Raw genomic sequence first — 19,973 nt, 5'->3', positions numbered from 1 at the left:
AATAATTGAATGGAAGGGAGATGAATGTTGTGTAAATTAACGTAGTTATGTTTCCTTGAACAGTGGATCCAAGTGTGGTGAAGAGAAAGTCAATTTATTCAGGTGGTTCCTGCTTCATAGCCTCTAGAAAAAAAGCTAATCGTAATCCCTAACACAAAGGAAACAAAGCTATTTGTTTTAACTAGATGTGCATGTATATCTTGCTAGCAAAAAAGAGTGATTGTTTTATTTCCTGAAACATGATTGAGCCTTAGGAGGGCTGCATAGGAAGGCATGACCTCTATAGGTGCAGAGAGTTTGGTTTAATTATAGCCAAACAATTAATTTCATGAGAGACTGTTGAAAACAAAATGTCTGATTAATATTTAACTGTCATTAATATCTCTAAAGACTTCCTTTGGTTGGTGCGTTTTTCCTATCTATTTGCAAGTTGTTGAGAATTTGGGAAGTTGTTGAGATAAAAAGTCAATGTGGTGCCACTGGTATTATGTTTTCCATCCCCTGTTTAAATATGTCACTTTTCAAATGACATTTCTCAAGTAATTTAAATGACTTTTCTCTGAAATGGCTTTTGTTTGTTTGTTTTTTGTCTTTAAGATAAAGCACCTTTGTCAAAGAGTCTGTTACTAGTCCCAAGTGCCATCTCGATTCTATTGACGCTGCTCTTCCAACATTATCAGAAGTTCTTTGCATATAACCTACAAGCTATAAAAGAGGATTTTCAGGTAAGAGTTCATTTTGTGTGGAAAGAGACTGCAAACTACACTCTTCTATGCGATTCCTCCCCCCGCCCCCCTCCCCCACAGTCTGTTTCTCCTCTGGTTCTTTCCCTTTGTTCACTGTTGTAGACCAGCTTGTTCTTGCCTTTTTTTATGTCACCGCAGTATGCCACTTTTGGAAAAAGTGAGAAAAGCTGATCTGAAACGATCAACATAGCTTTTCACTTCTTTCTTTTGTCTGGGAAATGATTGGGTTTGTATAATTTTTCCTTTCAGCCACTGGCATTTGGATACTTGCTGTGAATGAAGTGTGATTTAACCCGTGTAATAATAGAAGTATTTTGATATGAATATCAATATCTTATTGTGCTTAGGTTTTGAGGCTGAAGAGGGCTATTGTGGTTGGGTACTCCGATTGTATATGACTTATTTTAACAAAGAGGCCATAACTTTCACTCTGTAACTTCTGTTCTAGTTAGTTGTGGGAAACTAAAATTTGCCTGTTGAATAGAACTGCTGCTTCTAATTTGAAGATTCCGAGTGATGGGGGAGTTTCAACAGAGAAGGGTCAGCAAAGGCCTCTGTAATTATCTTAGCCCACATGTTTTACAGTTACATCAAAAAAAAGTATGTAGTCAACTTAATGTCTTCAAGAATGTCAGCTGTAGCCTGCAAGCCTTAAAAGGTTGTTAGACCTAGCTAGTGATAGTTGTTGGTGCACTTTCTGTGGTCTTTCTTGTCAAGAACGAGAGCTTTGTTGTAATAAGGTAGATTACAACTCTGCAAGAGCACTGCTCATATTTTCCAAGTGTCTTGTTAATGCTGTGCAGCAAAAACACATAAATTAACATCTGCCTTTTAAAAATATTACAACCAAGTGTTTGCAGAGGGGGGGGGAAACTCTGAGAAACTATTGAAGTTTTAAATGGAAATTTTGTGGGTTTGGGGTTTGTTGGGTTATTTGTTTGTTTTGCAGTTTGTGTTTAGAAGAGTTGTCTCTTTTCATTTGTTTGATCTGCTGAAAAACAGTAGTAGCTGTGTTTTATTCAAAGAAACCATGTTTACTGTGTCTTAAGCATAAACATTCACAGGTATCTGTAGAAGCTATGATACTTTTATTGTGGTGCTTTGGGGAATTTGTGGGTTTGGGTTTTTTTTTTTCTTTCCCGAAATTGTTGTTTCATTTATTGTCATAGCCTTTGGAGTAAGCTATATATATATAATTGTGTACCTCTGAGATCAAGGAGAGCAGATCATTTAACTCTTGTCCGATGCTAATATTCAAATGAGAACACTTCAAAGAAAATTTGTTTAGAATAAATTCGTCTGCAGGGATGAGTTTAATGGAATGGAATTTTTTCAGGGGCTGAACAGACATTTCAGATATTGGACATTAACACTTGTTAAAGCTGGTAGAGAGCATAGGAAATAAAGCATGCAGCTGAAGAAGAGTACATTTGATTTGGAAGGCAAAATGTGTACTGCCCAAAACTAAAAGATCTTTGTCTCCATAAAGGGGACCCTCAAAAAGCAGTGAAGATGCAGTGTGTAAAATGAAGATCTTGATTACATTAGACCTATGCGTTTTTTAAGCTGACTAAAGTAAAGAGCAATTAGGCTTAGAAGACTTCCATAGTCTATGTGAGGGCTGTTCAGTTAATGTGTATCATGAAATGTTCAGCTACAAGGTCACAGCCAGTTTCGACTTCAGGAAGGGTGGTACTCATGCTAGGTTTTAATGTTGGGCATGTTGACATGGGACAGCTAGAATGGTGAGGTCCCACTTCTTTCTTCTTGTTCAGTCCTTTGGTATGCTGGGGAAGTTAGAGGCAGACGCATTGGTTGAGGCCTTAAGACCTTGAGAAATATAAAGCTCAGGCAGTGTGTTGGCACTTGAACTTCCGCAGAGGGGAAAATGCCCAGCAGGCTGTGGCTTAGGAAAGGGAGCAGGGAGCCAAAGCTGAGCTGGAAACTAGCGAGGGAGATGATGGGCAGCAAGGAAGGTTTCTGTAAGTACATCTGCAGCAAAAGAAAGGCTTAAGGAGAGTGTGTGCCCGGTCCTCATTGTGGCAGGGGACCTAGTGATAAGAAATATGCAAAAGGATGAGGTATTCAGGCAGATGTGTTTATTAGTTTGTACTAGTGTGTTTTGCCCTCCGGCCTCCAAGGTCCCTAAGCCTCCTAGCAGAGTCTGTGAGAGTGCACCAGTATCCACCATTGAGAAAAATGACACATGTAAATTAAAGAGACCCAGATGGGTTACCTCTGAGGGTGCCAAAGGTGCTGGAAATGTGAGACCTTTCTCTAGCATCTTTGAAAGGTCATGGCACTTGGTGGAGGTACCCGATGACTGGAGAAAGGCAAATGTCACACCCGTCTTCGGGAAGGGCGGAAAGGAGGATTCAGATAACATCAGGCCAGTCAGCCTTACCTTCATCCCTAGGAAGGTCGTGGGGCAAATCTTTTTAGAAGCCATTTCTCAAAACATGCAGGACACAAAGGTGACTGGGAGCAGCCAACCAAGGTGAGGTAGACAGATTCTGTGGGTCACAATTGGTTGCACAGGTGGTGTTGGCAACAGGATTTTGGGTTTTGTGCCCATGCAACCCTCTCTGAGGATTGAGAACTACTTGGAAGAGATGGGATCCACCTGACCAAGTGGGACAAAAGCATCTTTGCTAACAGGCAGGCCAGCCTGGTGAGGAGGAACTTTTAAGACAGGAACAACACAGGAAGGAGGTGACAACCTGCAGTCAAGTGAGGAGGCAGTGGACTGGGTTAGCCAGCAAAGGGTACAGGGTGGTGTGAACAGAAGGGATCTTGTAATCAGCAAAACAAGACTGAAAAGGGCCTACACGTGTATACACATAAATAGGGAAGTGCCTGTGGGACAGCATTATGTGGAACACTCCCACATGTTTTCTGGGAAATCAGTGTGACTTGGTGCCTCTCTGAGATGTTTGTATGCTAATGCATGCTTTATAGGGAACAAATAAGAGGAATTAAAGGTCATATGCCATTACAGGGCTACGATCTCATTGGGGTCATGGAGATGTGGTGGGTTAGCTCACATGATAGGAGTGCTGCAACAGGCAGATACAAGCTCTTTAGGAAGGACAGGCGAGGAGGGGAATTGCTCTTTTTGTGAAAGAGCAGCAGAACTACACAGAGCTTTGTCTTGGGACGTGAGGCAGTTGAGTCTTTATGGGTCAAGATTAGAGGGCAGACCAGCACAGCCAGCTTTGGTGGTGGTGTTTGCTACGAACCACCTGATCATGAAGAAGTAGATGAGGCCTTCTTCAGATACCTGGAAGAAGCCTCATGATTTCAGGCCCTGGTCCTCATGGAGGCCTTTAACCATCCTAATATGTGCTGGGAGGGCAACACAGCAGAGCACAAGCAGTCCAGGAGGTTTCTGGAGTGCGTTGATAGCAACTTCCTAACACAGATGATGGAGGAGCTCACAAGGAGAGAAGTTGTGTCTGGACTTCATACTTACAAACAAGGAGGAAGAACTTGTTGGGCATGTGAAGATTGGGGGTAGCCTTGGTTGCAGTGACCATGAGATGGTGAAGTTCAGGGACCTGAGAGGAGGGGCAAGGCAAATTGCCGGATTGCAACTCTGGACTTCAGAAGAGTGGACTTTGGCCTGTTCAGGGATCTGCTTGGAAGACTCCTATGAGATACAGTTCCAGAAAAAAGAGTGTACCAGCAGATCTGGTTGGTTATCAAGGATCGTGTCCTCCAAGCTCAAGAATGGCTCATCTAGTGTGCAGGAAGTCAAGCAAAGGCGTCAGGAGGCCTGCATGGATGAATGAGGAGCTCCTGACTAAACTCAGACATAAAGATGAAACACACAAGAGGTGGAAGCAGGTCAGGTGACCTGAGAGGAATATGGAGACACTGTCTGAGCATGCAAACCAAAGCCCAGCTGTAGCTGAATCTGGGAAAGGACGCGAAGGACAAGAAGGACTTCTACAGGAATATCAGCAAAAGGAAGACTAAGGAAAATGTGGGCCTGCTGCTGCATGGGAATGGGGACCTGGAGACAGAAGACATGGAAAAGGCCAAGGTATTCAGTGCTTGCATTGCCTTGTTTTTTTACTAGTAAGACTTGGTTTCAGCAGTCCCAGGCTGCTGAGATCAGTGCAGAAGTCTGGAGCAACAAAGGCTTAAACTTGGTGAAGGGCACTCAGGCTAGGGAATATTTAAACTAACTGGACATATGCAAGTCCATGGGACCTGATGGTATATACCCATTAGTCTTGAAAGAATTGGCTTGTGTCATTGTGAGGCCACTCTGGATTATCTCTGAAAGGTCATTGCAGTCTATGAAGGTTCCTGAGGACTGGAAGAAAGCAGATGTCATTCTTATCTTCAGGAAGGGCAAGAAAGGAGATTGGGAAACTACAGGCCAGTCAGCATCATGACCTTCCCAGAGATCCACATGAAACAAGTCCTCCTAGAAATCATTTTCAGACACCCAAAGAACAATAAAGTGATTGGGGGTAGTCAGCACAGATTTATGAAGTGGAAATCTTGACTAACCTGACAGCCTTCTGTGAAGAGGTAGATTACTGTCTTGGTGGGTGAGGGCAGAGAAGTGGATGTTGTTTATTTTGACCTTAGTATAGCTTTTTTACACTGTCTCCCATAACATCCTTAGACAAACTGATGAAGTACAGATGAGATAAATGAGCAGTGGACTGAAACCTGGCTGAACTGATGGGCTCACAGGGTTGTGATCAGTGGCACAAAGTCCAGCTGGAGGCCAGTCATTAGTGGTGTACACCAGGGATGAATATGGGGGCCAATACTGTTTAGTGTCTTCGTTTATAACCTAGACAGCAGGACTGAGTATGCTCTCAACAAGCCTGCAGATGATTTAAAACTTGGATGAGTAGTTGATACACCAGACAGTTCTGCTGCCACGGGAGAAAAGGATCAGCAGGAACCTCATGAAGTTTAGCAAAGGCAACTGCAAAGTCCTGCCCCTGGAGAGTAGTAACCCCATGCACCTGTACAAGTTGGGGGCTGACCAGCTGGAAATCAGTTTTACAGAAAAGGCCCTGGGGGTCCTACTGGAGACCAAGTTGAACATGAGCTAGCAATGCAGTGTTGTGGCTAAAAAGGCCAGCAGCATCCTGGGCTGCATTAGGAGGAGCCTCACAAGCAGGGCTGGTGGGGCAATCCTTCCTCTCGGCCTCGATGAGACCACATCTGGAGTGCTGTCCCTTATGCTGGGACCTGGAGTACAAGATAGACCTTGACATACTGCAGAGAGTCCAGCGGAGAGGGCCACCGGTATGGTCAGGGGCTGGAGCATTTGGCATATGAGGAGAGACTGAGAGAGCTGGGATTGTTTAGCCTGGAGAAGAGAAGACTCAGGGTGGATCTCACCAGTGTGTGTAAATACCTGATGGGAAGGTATAGGAGCCAGGCACAGTGAAAGGCAAGAGGCAATGGGCACAAACTGAAAGACAAAGAAATTCCATTTAAAGAAAAAGGTTTTTTACTGTAAGACTGATGGAACAGAGGAACAGTATCCCCACAGAAGTTGTGTAGTCTCCCTCCTTGGGGATAGTCAAAACCAGAGTGGACATGGTCAGTTAACATCCTGCTCTAGTTGACTTTGTTTTGAGTGAGGGTGTTGGACTAGATGGTCTGCAGAGGTCCCTTCCTACCTCAACCATTCTATGATTCTTTGAAAGCATGCCTGACCAACTGGTTGCTTTCTTCGATGAGGCAAGTGGTGCTGCGGACAAGGGGGAGTGAGTGGATTTTGCATACCTTGACTTTGGCAGGGCCTTTAACCCAGTCTCCCGTTGTGTCCTTGAAGACAAATTGGTGAGGTATGTACCGAGTAACCGGACAAGAAGATGGGTGGAAAATTGGCTGGACTCTCAGTGGAGTTATGGTCATTAGTGCAAAGTCCACTAGGCAGGTATTAATTAGGGGAGGGCCCCTCGGAGATCAGTACTGGGACCAGTACTATTTAGTGTCTTCATTAGTGACCTGGATGATGGGATGAAGTGCACTCTAAGCAAGTTTGTGGGTGATTGAACATTGGTGGGAATATATTGGAAGGCAGGGCTGCTATTCAGAGAGACCTTGGCAAGCCCAAGAAATGGGCTGATGGGAACTTGGTGAATTGGAAAATCCTGCTTCTGGGATGGAATAACCCCAGGCTGCAACGCTGCAGGCTGGTGGGGGTGAGTGCTTGGGAAGTAGCTCTGCAGAGAAGGACCTGTGGATCTTGGTGGATGACAGAAGGCAACAGTGCGCTCTTGCAGCCAAGGTGGCCAGCCATCTTCTGGACTGTATTAGTGAGAGTGTGGCCAGTAGGTCAAGGCAAGTGACTCTGCTCCTGTAGTTGACACGGTGCTCTAGATGTGGTCTCACTAGTGCCCAGTTCTGGGATCCTCAGTACGAGAAAGATATGAACACAGTGGAGCAGGTCTGCCAAGACAGTCAGAGGGTTGGAGCACCTGACACACAAGGAGAGGCTGAGAGAACTGGGTCTATCCAGCCTCAAGAAGAGAAGGCAAAGAGGAGACACCTTGTTGCTGTCTACAAGTACCTGATCAGAAGCTATAGAGAAGCTGGAGCCAGACTCTGCTTGGAGATGCACTGAGGTGGTGCAAGAGGTAGTGGACACAAGGTAGAACATGGGAAATTCTGCCTAGATGTAGGGATTTGATTTAGTTTTTTAAACCATGGGGGTGGCCGAACACTGGCTGAGAATGGCCGATCTGATTAGACCTGCTTAGAGCAGTACACTGGACTAGTTGGTATCTGGAGGTCACTTCAAAAATATTTTTTTTCTGTAATTCTACAATTCACTAGGGTTGTGATTTCCATTTTTATTTGTAAATGTGAACTAGGGACATAAAAATGTATTTGACTTCATTTTAATTGTCGATTTATTATAACAGGTAGACCTCTTCCCTGAAAATATTTTATTTTTAAACAGACTTCTTGAACTCTCCATAACATTCTACTCTCTTTACTTCCCTCCTTAAATGTACTGCATTTCTGTTATCTGACTTTAGTATTTTATTTTCACTCTGAGCACAAATTCTGTAAAGAATTTCCTTGAAGGAAGAGAGACTTAACATGACAATCTTTAACCTCCTAGATTTGGAGACTTGTATGTGGGAGAACAATATGTCTTGATCTGAAAGACACATTCTGCAGCAGTCTGCTCATTTACAACTTTAGAATATTTGAAAGAAGATACGGCAGCAGAAAATTTTCAGTAAGTTCCAGTTACTTTTTTTTGTAAACAAACTGTTTTCTACACTGTGTAGAATCTTGTAGTCTTGGATTAATATAGCAGTTTTATTACTGACATTTTCTATGGAGATATATGTTAAAGGGTTTTAGAGAGAGTTTGGTTTCCATAAATCTAAATTTATATTGATAATATCTTGTAGTCAATAGATTATTCTAATTAAAGTTTGCAGCTGTGTCAGTTGAAAGTTATCAGACCCATAGAATTAATTTTGGTAACAAATCTAACCATTCTTCAGTATCTAGATGTGTAGATCTGGAATTATGTTGTGCTAAAGATTTTATTTGTCTTAATTGAACTAGTATAGTGGTTTTCTTGTTTTTTCTTTTATTTAGAGATGCATTAAAACCTTATTTTTAAACTGTTGAATTAATTAAAATCAAACTTTTTCTTTCCAGTCCTTTTTACTGGGTGCTTGGATGCTCTCAGCTTTGTTTGATCTTCTCCTTGTAGAAATCGCTCAGTATATATTTGGCATCACCATCAACAGCTTGCCTTCTGGTTTGTAAGTAGCTCCTAATGGATTGGTTATTTTAGATGCAGTTTCAAAGGATTATTTTGTGTAGATTTTAATTTAAAAAAAACTTTCTTCATTTAACCCTTTAAACTAAATTTAATCTTGAGATACAGTGTAAAGGTTCTTGGCACAACTATTATATTTTCAAACATTCATTTCCTAGTTGTGATCTGTGGTTAATTAATTTATAATTTATCCATATATTGATTACTTTCCATTCTGTTAGTCCCATTTCCACTGTCAGCATGATTGAAATACGGCTTGCAGTGCACAAATTATTGCCATATTTTGTTTTGTTCATTTCAGTGAATCTGAAAACTGAAATCACGTTGGTGCTGATTTCTTTCTTAAATCACAAAGACAGCACAACTGTAATTCATATCTTCATGTTCACTTTTAAATGCATATGCAGTTATATGCATTTCATACTGTTATTTTGTATGTTTGTGTTTCAAAAATTTACTGCTAGAGCATGTTATTCCATTTAGTGCTTGCATCTGAAGTTCTTAAAGCCTTAAGATATTTAGTGGTTCAGGTTTGCATGACGTATATTTGAGATTTCTGCACTTAGTAAGAGATGTTCGTGTTACAGTAGAACTGTAGAGCTTGCAGAGCCTTTGTGGTTAAGCTTCTGACAGGTGAGATCAGCCTCATACAGACTAGAATTTTCATGTGTCGCACACTCTCAGGTAATAATAAAAGCTCTTGGAGTGAGATTTTTAATATTAAACACCATATTAGGCTTTTTTTATTTCTGCCTTTTTAGTGTGTCCCTTGAAAGTAGCTAACAACTGATTTAATAAGGAGGAAATAGTGTGTGTTTGACATTATAAAGATATATTTTTTGTAGTGTGTGAGTATTCAAAAGGACTTGAAAGCTTGAGTAGTACTGCAGTTACTCATCACGTTTACTACCTTGAAGTTTGTTGCTGGGACATAGGCTGCTAGTGTGTCTGGACAAATTCAGTATTTTCATCTGTGTAAAAAGATACTGTGTGCAAGAGTAGGGTGTAATAAATGTGCACATCATACCCACAGGGAACTAATAAACAGTTTGACTATTATACCTTTTGATGGTATTTTTATCTATGGCTGCAGAATGTTGTCAGTTACAAAGAAATTGGCATCAAAGAAGTTTTTAGTTGAATGAAATATAAATGTTACCTACATATGCTTTCTATTTAAGTCGTGCTGACATTGATCTTGAGAGAATGAAGCTAATTTTAGAACTGTGGAATATACAGTAGTTTCAGGAGCATTTGTTTGTGCAGATATAAAAAATCAATATATATGTTGCATCATAATTCTTCAGTGTTGTCTGCTTTATTATACTAATAGTCACTTTTTCGTATCTGACAATATTCACAATCTTTTGAGATGACAAAAGCTTTGGCAAGTTTAACACCGGTACTAAGTTCTAGTTCATTTCAGGTTTACAAAAGCTGTTGAGCAAATTTAAAGAGGTGCAGTTATTATTCTGCTTCTCTCATATTTGCAGTGCAACAAATTTATCTGTTACTTCTGGTTATAGACCATTCTTCAGTGTAGGCATAATGCTAGAATTCAGAAAAAGAATCACTTGTTTACATTATAAAAATCCCCTGACATTTTTTTCTCTTTTTATATCATTTCACTGTTCATATTATTGAGTGATCTTACACTTCCAGTTCGAAAACTTTTCCTGCGCACACTTCGAAGGTAATTGCGATAAAGGATTACACTGATGACTCTCGCCTGAAATTGTTTAGAAACAATATAGTACAGTATAACATCCAAGCATGTACTGAGATTCATGAGAAAGGTGGTAAAGGCTGCCCAGGGATTGTAAGTTGTATCTTCATCTTGCAGCATCAGGAAGGCGAAGCAAATGTGGAAGGGTACAAAGCAGACAAGTACTTGAGCAATCAGAGTCACTATAATTCTTATGGATCTCTCCTTGGCCTTAGGCTTCAGTTTGGAAGTCTTGCCGCGGATAAAGTTGTAAATAATGACTAGGTAACACCCTATCATGATAAACAAAGGAATCAAAAAGAAAAAAATCAAGCGAGAAAAGTTCAATGTATTTACTTCCTTTAAATGGATGATATCAAGCATTTTCGTGCAGGTGGTGAAATTCGAGGCTTTGTCTGGATCAGATTGTAAAAACAGCAGTGGGGATGTTGTTGCAAGGGTCATTACCCAGATTCCAGTGCAAGCCAGCACAGCTTTTTTTGTATTTTTTAGTTCTTTGACATGTTTGGGCTGGACAATAGCCATAAATCTGTCTACACTTATAAAACTGAGCAACCAAAGAGCAATGGCTGGGTAAAATATAGTGAAAGCACTGATAATGCGACAGAATGTATCTCCGAAAGGCCATGTTTCTTTCCCGTGGTAGATTATCCGAAAAGGCAAGGAAAATATAAAAATTATGTCAAGTAATGCCACATTCATCATATATACAGTTATAGTTGTTCTCTTCTTGGTAGTGCAGCTGAAAACCCATAGTGCAGTGGCATTCACTAACAATCCCACTGTGAACACAAAGCTGTAGAAGACCAGTGATGCAATCCTGTATTCTTCAGGGTGGTGACTTCCAGGCATCATATTTTAATTGAACTTAGGAATAGTTTTTGCACTCCATAAATACCCTATAAATAAATAAAATATGAAAAGTTATTCTCAGTCGGATAAAAGCTTTCTTTAAAAACAAACAAGATGATTGTTGTAGGATGGGGCTTAGTGATGATATTGTATTTTTTAGTTGTGAAAATGTGCTAGATTTGTTGCTTTTTCTGACTACAAATACATAATTGTGCTCTGAAGGAAGTACGTGTACTGTCAGACTTGTGAGAAATAGTATTTATAAGCTAGTTTTAATTAAATATTTTTAATTACTTAAGAGATTTCTAATATAAGGAATCAAAAAGTCAAGATTGACCAGCTGCTCTGTGTGCGCTTCAGTAGTGGATAGTTAGATTGAAACGGCTGTAATTGAGGCAAGAGAGCTATTTTCTAAAGAAAATATTTCTTCAAGTTGTCCCTGCTGAAAAAGTAATGACTAAGACTAGTTTGAAAAGAAATAAGTGAGCATGGCATGTAGTGACATTTGGATATGAAAAGTGAAATACTGACTTTGCATTTTATCTGTGTAGGAACTACTTAGCTCCCAAAAGAATAGGTGCGTGCTGTTGCTCATAAAAGACACTAAAAAGCTATCTTAATAGCTTCTGAATGAGATGAATGGATTGATATACTTCCTGTTTAAAAAGTAAAAAAGATGGAAGCAGCGCAGTCTCCAACCAGGCTCTATGTGAACAGTATTTGTTGGGGGGGAAGTTGCTGACTGGTAGCCTGCTGTGCAGAGCATGGTTGTGTTGCTTCTCTCTGCTTCTTGGTCACAGGGGTTGGACATCTGAAATCTCGTTACGCAGACTCAGGTGATGAGAGCTGAAAGAGATTATCGCCTGGTTTACTGGGCAGCCATTTGGGGATGGCGGACCTTACCTGGTGTTTGCATGGGTGTTTTGGTTAACCCGCATCCCCCTGCTTTCCTGGCTCTTGCTGTGGTCACAGTTTCATGACTTTGCATGGGAGGGTTCCTCTTGTTTGGCCTTTTACCCAGCCCTGTGGCAGCTTTATGAAGAGGAGGAGGAAGGAGTTAGTTGGTTGTCTGGTCTTCTCTCTTGTGACAGGCAGCCAAGTAACTTCTACAGAATAAGTTAGGCACCAAAACTGCTCTCAAGAGCAGAAGAGTGCATAGTTCCTGTGTGTTTTATCTCCAAAAGTGGAGAATGCATGAAAAAAAAGCTTATTGTTACTGCTCATCTGGTTTATGTGTTCACCGTAATGTAACCGGGTACTTTTTTCAGTGGTATAGGAATACACAGGGGATTGAACCACTGTTTATTAGTCTAGCATCCTGGTCCTACACTGGCAAATATCAGCTGCTTTCAAGAAGAGTATCCATGGAGTAACTAACTTAAGTATGACCTATTAAATGTTTCTTCAGGTTAGTTTCTGCCTTGAAATATTAAGTTTGGACTTCTGATTTTCTTACAATTCTCCAGTTTACAGATATATAAAAAAAATAATGCATACTGTCTCAAAGATAGGTTTTTTTAGCTGTACAAAACAAAAAGGTGTTTTCTGATCAGATGTAACAGAATTCACGTTCTGTATGGGAAAAGCTATGCGTATAATACTGACAGAAAAGAGGTTTGGAGGGCATCTGTCTGAATTCCTTCTAAATTACCTCATTGTGTGAAGAACACTAAAAATAAAAAAAAATTATGGAGTGATAGCAGACCTTATTGAAAGGTGGATGGCATATGCTTGAAAGAAAATTTTTGTAGCCCATGCTTGTAGCACAGTTGAGAGATTTTCTGGCATACTGTCCCACTTTCATTACTGTTGCATAAAATTGTCCAAATATTGCTTAACAACCCCCCCGCCCCAGCCCCTGCACATTTTAAGTGTTTTTTTCTCTTTTGTTCTGTTTTTTTTTCTCTCTTGATAGTGGTTGTGTATGACATGGTGCATGACTACCTATCTCAAGATCCTGACTGATTTAGCAGGTGAATTGAGTAGTAATGTATAGGATAGGTAGAAGAATTCACTTTTTATAGATGAATGTTAATAAACAGTATGGATTTTGGTTTTGGTTTTGCTCTTCTCTCTTTTGGGCTTTCAGTGACTATGTTTCTGGTCAGGTCCTGTTTCCAAAAGAACCAGCAGGCTGATGTTGATGAGAAGAGAGGAAGCTGAATCTGGCATGAGCTTCTATCAGGAAAACCTGTGGTTCCATCCCTTATTTACTGTTTATTTCAAGTTTGTGCCAATTTTGAGATGTATCAAAGAATGGACCTACTGTAACAAAAAGGGGGGGGGTGTTGTTTAGTTGTTGAAGACACTGTTTTCAACCTTTCTGGGTTTAAATGCATGTCAGTGTTATAATTAGGTACTTCTCCTAAATTTAATTTTTAAGAATCTAAAATTTAACATTTATTTAGGTATGAAATAATGAGATTTTTTAAAAGTGTGTAGTTACCTATCTGCATTTATACAGGAATACAGATGTTCTGCTTTTTCATCAGTACTTGTCTGCATGGAGTTCAGGTTGATGTCTCCCAGGTCAGCCCAAGTAGATCTCTGGGTGCCTCCGAGTGGATGGTTTTGCCCTAGTTGCCATTCTTTGTAATGGGAACACTTACTTACTGGTATTGATTAAAGCGCTTGCTGAAAAGCCCCTGGAGTCACCAGTTTCTGGATGTCTGTCTGTGTTAATTCTGAATGATTACTCTGATGCTGGTCCATGTGTTTTACCAATCTGTTTTAATTTTTTAATGGTAGCTGAGGTCCTGAATATCTAATGTGAATTGTGAAGCCCATCTAGGTGCTGTGTATGAGAACAAAGATTTTCAGAACAAAACAAAAGAATTAAATCTCTTCCTCCATATTCATATTATGAGTTAGGCAACAGTGACTCCGTTTAAAGGATTGTGTGTGTATCCCTGTTCCCCATCCCCTTTTTTTTCCTTTGGCTGTCCTTTACATTTGCTCACATTTTCCTGAGGAGGACATGGTTTTCAGTGAAGCACAGAGAGACCAAGCAACAAGATCTTCTCCTGGTTTTAGTTTAATGAAAACAAACATTTTTCCTTTAGTGATAACGTACTTACTAATGCTTTTAGTTACTGCATATCTTTAAATTTATTGTTAAAATCCTAAACAACAGTATTTATGGTACTATGCTTCTACAGATGCAGTCATTTTGCTTTAAATGTTATTTATAGAATGCTCCTGATACTTTGAAAGTGCATTAAAGAATTAAATATCTTTTCATTAGTTCTAGAATTAATGCCTGTGTTCAGCTTCTGAAGAAAGAAGTCTGTCTTGGCAACATACATAAACATCCAAGTTACTTTGTTGGCATAGCATAATGGATTGTTACTCACGTTTTGTGCACTGCAAAGTTGCTTCAGAGATGCTCCTTTCATAGCCCCAAATCTGTAGAAGGTTTAGACTTCCTCTTCTCTGCTCAGCTTCACTTAGCTAAAATAGCTCCTTTTCACAGGCAGGAAACAATGACGTAATCTAGCTAGTTCTGAGCCCTTCTATTGGTCATACTTAATATTTCACATACGTGCGGTGTCTGTGAACTGATATTTCTCATACCTTTCAACAGGCAAGCTTTTACAATATTTCCAGTGTGGTCAAACTGGGGTGTTGTGCTATGTATCTTTTTTAAAATACATTTTTAAATGTTTGTGATATAATAAAAGCATATTTTTAGTTCACATTTACATGCAAAGTTATCTGCAAGAATACGCATCTTGGTTATGCAGAAGTTTCTCATAAGCACAATGTAAATGTATTTTCTGTAGAGTGTAGTCTGTTTTTTGTGGAAATCCCCATTTTATTTATATTGCCTTGGATAGTAGTCAGTCTGAAAGTGACAGAAACTTGCTACATTTGAAATGAGAAGTTTGATTCACTTGAATTCACAGCCTTGTTTATGCCTGTACTTACCATGTTTTGCTAACACAACAGCAGTGTTTCAATATTTTATTTGCCATCTAAAATAATAACATACCTATTTAGGACCTTTGCAGAAGAATGCTGTATGAAGAGAGGTTTTTAGCCTTTGTTAAAATGGATTAAAACCTCTGAACTGTGCCACTGCAACAGACATCTTTGGTGGGATGAGAGTCTTCACAAAGGCTAATAGGTAAAGACGACGAATTTCCTATGTTTTCTCTTTGTCAACTGGAAAAAAGATCCAACCTTTGAAAGAGCCATTCAGAGGAGATCATTCCAAATTCTCTGTAGACTGCTCACTAGCTCCAGGTCTCTGACTGGCAGTCTTTGGGACATTGAAGCACACTTCGGAGAGTGTGGTACCTCTTGAGGCCTCCTGGGTTTTTCCCCTCCAAATGAAGCAGAGATGTGTGTTGAGGAAAGGAGCAGTAATGTTTCAGTCTCCTCCTGGCATGCAGTGAAGAATTTGCCAGGATGTGTACCTGGTGCCAGAAGCAACGAAGTCCTGCAGTTCAGATGTAGCCAGAATCAGATTGGTTTGTGGGGACGTCTGTCTTCACTGACTGTAAAAGGAACGTAGGTAGGTGATCCTCACTTAGTGCTAAAGATAGCTTCTGTGAAAAAAACCCTCTCTGCTAGAGTCATGCATTTTATCTCAGCTGAATGGGTTTGTGGTAGTGCGTAGGTATTTGCTTAGGTCAGTGTGATGGGTGAAGTAATCACAGGGAGGGACCTGGGTATGGTTATCAGTGTGTAGATTAATAATATCTTTAAATATTTGGTCTTTCCTGTTTAGGTGAACTAAGACCAAACAATTTTTGTGATCATTCCAGAGAACTTTTAAGTGCAATGAGCTGCAAATCCTACCCAGACCATCCTGTAGAAATATAAATCTATTAAAAAGTGCTTAATGTGGTAGGATTAAGGTGTATCTTAAAAGGACTAACCAATGTTGAAAACTCTTCAGTGGCTTTATCATTAGCAAAACAACTCTGGAGCATGCTTCAGCAGGATGAGTCACTCGTACTGTTTTCAAGTTTAGCGAAAGCTCATTGAGATTCAGTGACATACATATTTTTAAAAGGTTTAAAAAAGAATGTATGACTCCTGGAAGAGAATAACTAGGCTTTTGAACTCTCCTAGGCAAGAGTACTTTATTTCGGGAAAAATAAAGTACAGAACTCTGGAGGTCCCTTCGCACCTAACTGGACTATGAATGTACTGAAACAAACAAGTGAATAGACAGTGCCCCCCTTAGCTGAACAGGGAGTACAAAAGTCATTCTGGATTTGGACAGAAACCAGGCAGATGTTGAGGCTGGGATCGGAAAAGCTGTATGCTGTGAAATGCCTCTTGGCTTGCTGTCTTCTTGCTGGAGGTTCAAAAGGGTTAGGTTTCACAGCTATGTCTCGTTTTTTCTGAAGAAGGTGGCTGACATCTTGACCCTACAGGGGAGGTCATGCCTTGTGAGGGCTGACTTAGCGGTTTACACAGGTGGTTAACAGCAGCTGGGTTGCGTTTACTGGCAGGTTAGCTATCTAGCTGGTTTGCCGTAACATATCTATGTCAGTCTGTGTTCTGCTTTCACCCAGGCTTTTCACAGTCTGCCTGGAGGAGAAGAGGCAGCCGAACTGCTCTGCAGCTGACAGGCTGGAAGGCTTTCCCCCGAGCGTGGTGGGGCAGCTCTGTCTGGCAGCGGTGTGCTGAAAAGAGGTGTTTGGACTTCCAGCGAGCGTGTGCTCCTTCTTGTCTAGGTGCTTAGGCTGGCTGCAGCTGCAGGGTGACAGACATTTGGACGTGAACACCCGAGCAGAGGGTTGCGCTAACTGTGGTTTGCGAGAGGCAGTGGGCTGCTCTGCTGTGCTGCGTTCCCCTGGCGCTTTGGTTTGTGTTGTAGGAAGCACCTGACTCTATTTTTGTTTCTTTCTCCTTCTGTACTATTTTATCAGCTAGAGATGAGTGTCTTGCATTGGTTTTCCTCAGGCGGGCGAGTATTTCCACCGCTCTAGCTTTTACTGAAATAAATGCTCAGTTCCCTCCAGGGTCTTTTTTTCCTATTCTGAAGTTCGGAGAGCAAAGAAGATAATTTTAGTTGCGTTATGTTCTCTTAAAGCCATTTTTGAGTAGTTAAAAGCTAAGCCGATGTACTTCATGTCTGAGGATAAGGCAGAGTGCACGTGTGGTCTATCACGCTGCCTTCACTGGCAGTAAGCCTCAGAGGAAACGAGCTTGACCACTTGCAACGATGAAAGTGCAGCACTGAAGGCATTGTCTTCATGCTATTGCTTTTGCAGGAATAATGTACTGCTGGGTCTTTCTCCTTCAGTGGTTTAGTCACGGTACAGAAAAGTATATTTTGCCTGTCCGCTTAGCGTGTAATGTAAGCTTTGTCCAGCTGATACAGAGAAGCTCTGCGTGCAGAGGGGCAGAAGGATCACCCTCCGCTTCAGTTTGTTAAGGAGCAGGCTTGAGCTTGTGTTGTCCTTCTTCTTCTAAACTTTATATCATTTGGACCTATTGAAAAGAAAGAACTGAAGCTTCTTGCACAATCCAGTGCACTAGTGGTGCAGGGAGCAACTCTCCCATGTGTCCGTTTGTTAACTTACCGGCTTGATGTGGGCGAGTTCACGTGTAGTTTTGGTTTGCTGTTCTCAACCTTGATGAAATTGTGCTTCACTTTTTATTCCCATATTGTGTTGTACCATAGTGAAGGTTTAAGAATAGACTACTGGTTAAAGTTGTCATGGCACTGAATGCATAAACTTATTGCAATTGTTTCCAGTTTTGCCATATCTGTGTTACTCAGAGGCTGCATCATGGCACAGCAGTTCCTCCTCTCCCACTCCTCAGCCTGTGAGTGAGTATAAACGCTGTGTGCAGCAGAGCTGAAGAAATGAGAAACAGAGCAGCTTGAGAGGACTGCAGCCTTGTTAGCTGTGCCTGACATCCTAATTACGGTCACACTTTGCTTTCTCTTCTGTGTTTTGCTAGAATTTGGTATGGTTTGAGGAAGGAATTTCTGATTTTTTTCCTTCAAAACAAAATAAATAATGAAACTGACATTCAATGTTTCTTCTGTTTGGTGTTTGGGTTTTTTTCCCCTCCTTCTCTTGTGCAGCCAGGACACACCCTGTGTCACTGAATACCCTAAAAATATACAGTGCATCTGGCCTGCAGTTCATCTGTTCAGCAGCATCAGCCTTTGAAAGAAGCAATACTTCAAAAATTAATTGAAATGAAAGTTGCATCTCTAAGGTGTCTTAGAGTGGGGTAGTGGACTAGAGACGGTGGTTTGTTACACAGCAACAATCTCAGAATATATGTAGTCTAGTATTAGCTCATGGCAAATACCAACACAGCTCCATACTTCTTGATGAACCCATATTGCCTTTGGCAGATTTCTTAAAATGTTGTGTCTGTGTTGTGTTTTCCACCTGTGTTCTGTTGTGTTGGGAAGCAGCTTTTTTTTCCAAAAAGTACAGATTTCTCATGACAAATATTTCATAGTTGTTTAAAACCTGGATGAATACTTAGCTTTTTTCTTTTCTAACTCTGTATGCATTGTCAGGAGCTATGCAATGAGTTATTTTGGAAGTGTCTAGGAGAGCTTTTTCAAATACTCTTTCCTTACTAAGTATGTAGTATGTGATATTTTTACTATTAAACTGCTCTTAAAAATCTCAGGTGCTTAGGAGTACTGTTCTGAAACTTGATATGATATGATTGAGTTAATGTTTCAAGAGAAATGTCTTTACTGGGAGCTGCTTATACTCAGATTCTTTTGATGAAGTCTAGTGTAGAAGTAGGGAAAATCGTTTTGACTCGTCCAGAGTTAAGGAGCTTGGATGACCTCTGCTCAGTTACTAGCCTGAGTATATGTAATCAGAAATGAAACAATTAAAAATTGCTACATACACTTTAGCATGCCAGTGAAGAGTTTAATCAGAAGTACCTGAAGTGAGAGTGAGTTGTGCAAGATTTGAATTAGAATACATGCTGTCCTTGAAGTTCAAGGGCACCTTGCTGTGTGTTGCATTCCTGTGTGTGGTGCTTCGATGAAGTGACAGTCTTCTGATGTTGTCCTGCCTGTGCCACCTGTCTCTGGCACAGATTAACAAACACAATAATGTGTTCAGGTTTTGAAGCCTGGTGTGCTGTGGTGGAGTTGAGCTGACTTGAGGGGGAGCATTCCAGATGGTAAAGGGGCTGGCATAATCCAGACCGGGACAAAACAGCTCTATTCCTGCCACATAGCAGTGAGTCTGGTTAATGAGGATTTCTGCAGGGCAGAGTTGCTTGGTGTGTAGGCTCAGCGCTGTCCTTGGAGGGGAACGGAGGAGAAGTTGAGTGTGAGTATGCTCAGTGCACCTGAACGCTGGGACAAGGCCATCTGAGCTGGCAAAGGACGACGTCAGAGCTGGCTGTGAGCAGATGATTTCAGAGAAGTCACTGTCTTTGCAGGTACAGGACTCTGTACTTTCTGACCAACTGTTCAACTACAAAAATATATATATTTTTTACAAACACACATACACTTTAAAGTATGTACACTTTAAAGCAGCCCATGGCTCACAGTGCTCATTACAGTTTAGATGATGTAGTTTATTTCCAAGACGATGGGGCCTAAACTGTCACACTTATTGGCTGAGCGCTTGGTGTAGTGTCTTTTAGTAGTGATCCTGGATCTGGCTTCTCTTTACTGCCAGACAGTTCCTGGCCCAATGCTTACACTGCCTGGTGCTAAGGTCTGTGCCATTTGAAAATGGGGCTTTCCCTCCAGCAAGAAACAGTTTTGTGAAATGCATGTTGACCTCTTCTGTGGTGAAGATTAATTACTGCATCAATGCTGCCATCTATAGATCTTTAGGTAGCATAGCAACAGATCTTTGGAACAGCCGAAAACAGGTATAATGGGGTTATTTAT

The 19,973-nt window shown here is 40.8% G+C and overlaps 2 protein-coding genes across 3 annotated transcripts in view; one reads left to right on the top strand and one right to left on the bottom strand.

Moving 5' to 3' along the window:
- UBAC2 (UBA domain containing 2) overlaps positions 1-19,973 on the top strand; it is a 105,511-nt gene that overhangs the window by 10,696 nt on the left and 74,842 nt on the right. Inside the window, exons 2-4 of the mRNA XM_069802407.1 lie at positions 598-725; positions 7,858-7,977; positions 8,412-8,518. Coding sequence (XP_069658508.1) covers positions 598-725; positions 7,858-7,977; positions 8,412-8,518 — 355 coding nt within the window. The remainder of the gene's footprint in view (positions 1-597; positions 726-7,857; positions 7,978-8,411; positions 8,519-19,973) is intronic.
- GPR18 (G protein-coupled receptor 18) lies at positions 9,820-14,563 on the bottom strand. 2 transcript variants are annotated; one of them, XM_069802408.1, is made up of 3 exons: positions 14,467-14,563; positions 12,017-12,145; positions 9,820-11,160 (listed from the first exon to the last, which is right to left on the bottom strand). In XM_069802408.1, exon 3 carries the CDS (start codon positions 11,114-11,116, stop codon positions 10,151-10,153), a length of 966 nt encoding a protein of 321 aa, XP_069658509.1. In that variant the 5' UTR covers positions 11,117-11,160; positions 12,017-12,145; positions 14,467-14,563; the 3' UTR covers positions 9,820-10,150. The 2 variants fall into 2 exon arrangements, with proteins under 2 accessions (XP_069658509.1, XP_009915774.2); XM_009917472.2 differs by lacking the exon at positions 12,017-12,145.

The sequence above is a fragment of the Haliaeetus albicilla genome, chromosome 15 (genome assembly GCF_947461875.1).
Source record: "Haliaeetus albicilla chromosome 15, bHalAlb1.1, whole genome shotgun sequence".
Lineage (NCBI taxonomy): Eukaryota > Metazoa > Chordata > Aves > Accipitriformes > Accipitridae > Haliaeetus > Haliaeetus albicilla.
This window is presented reverse-complemented; position numbering and strand designations above follow the sequence as displayed.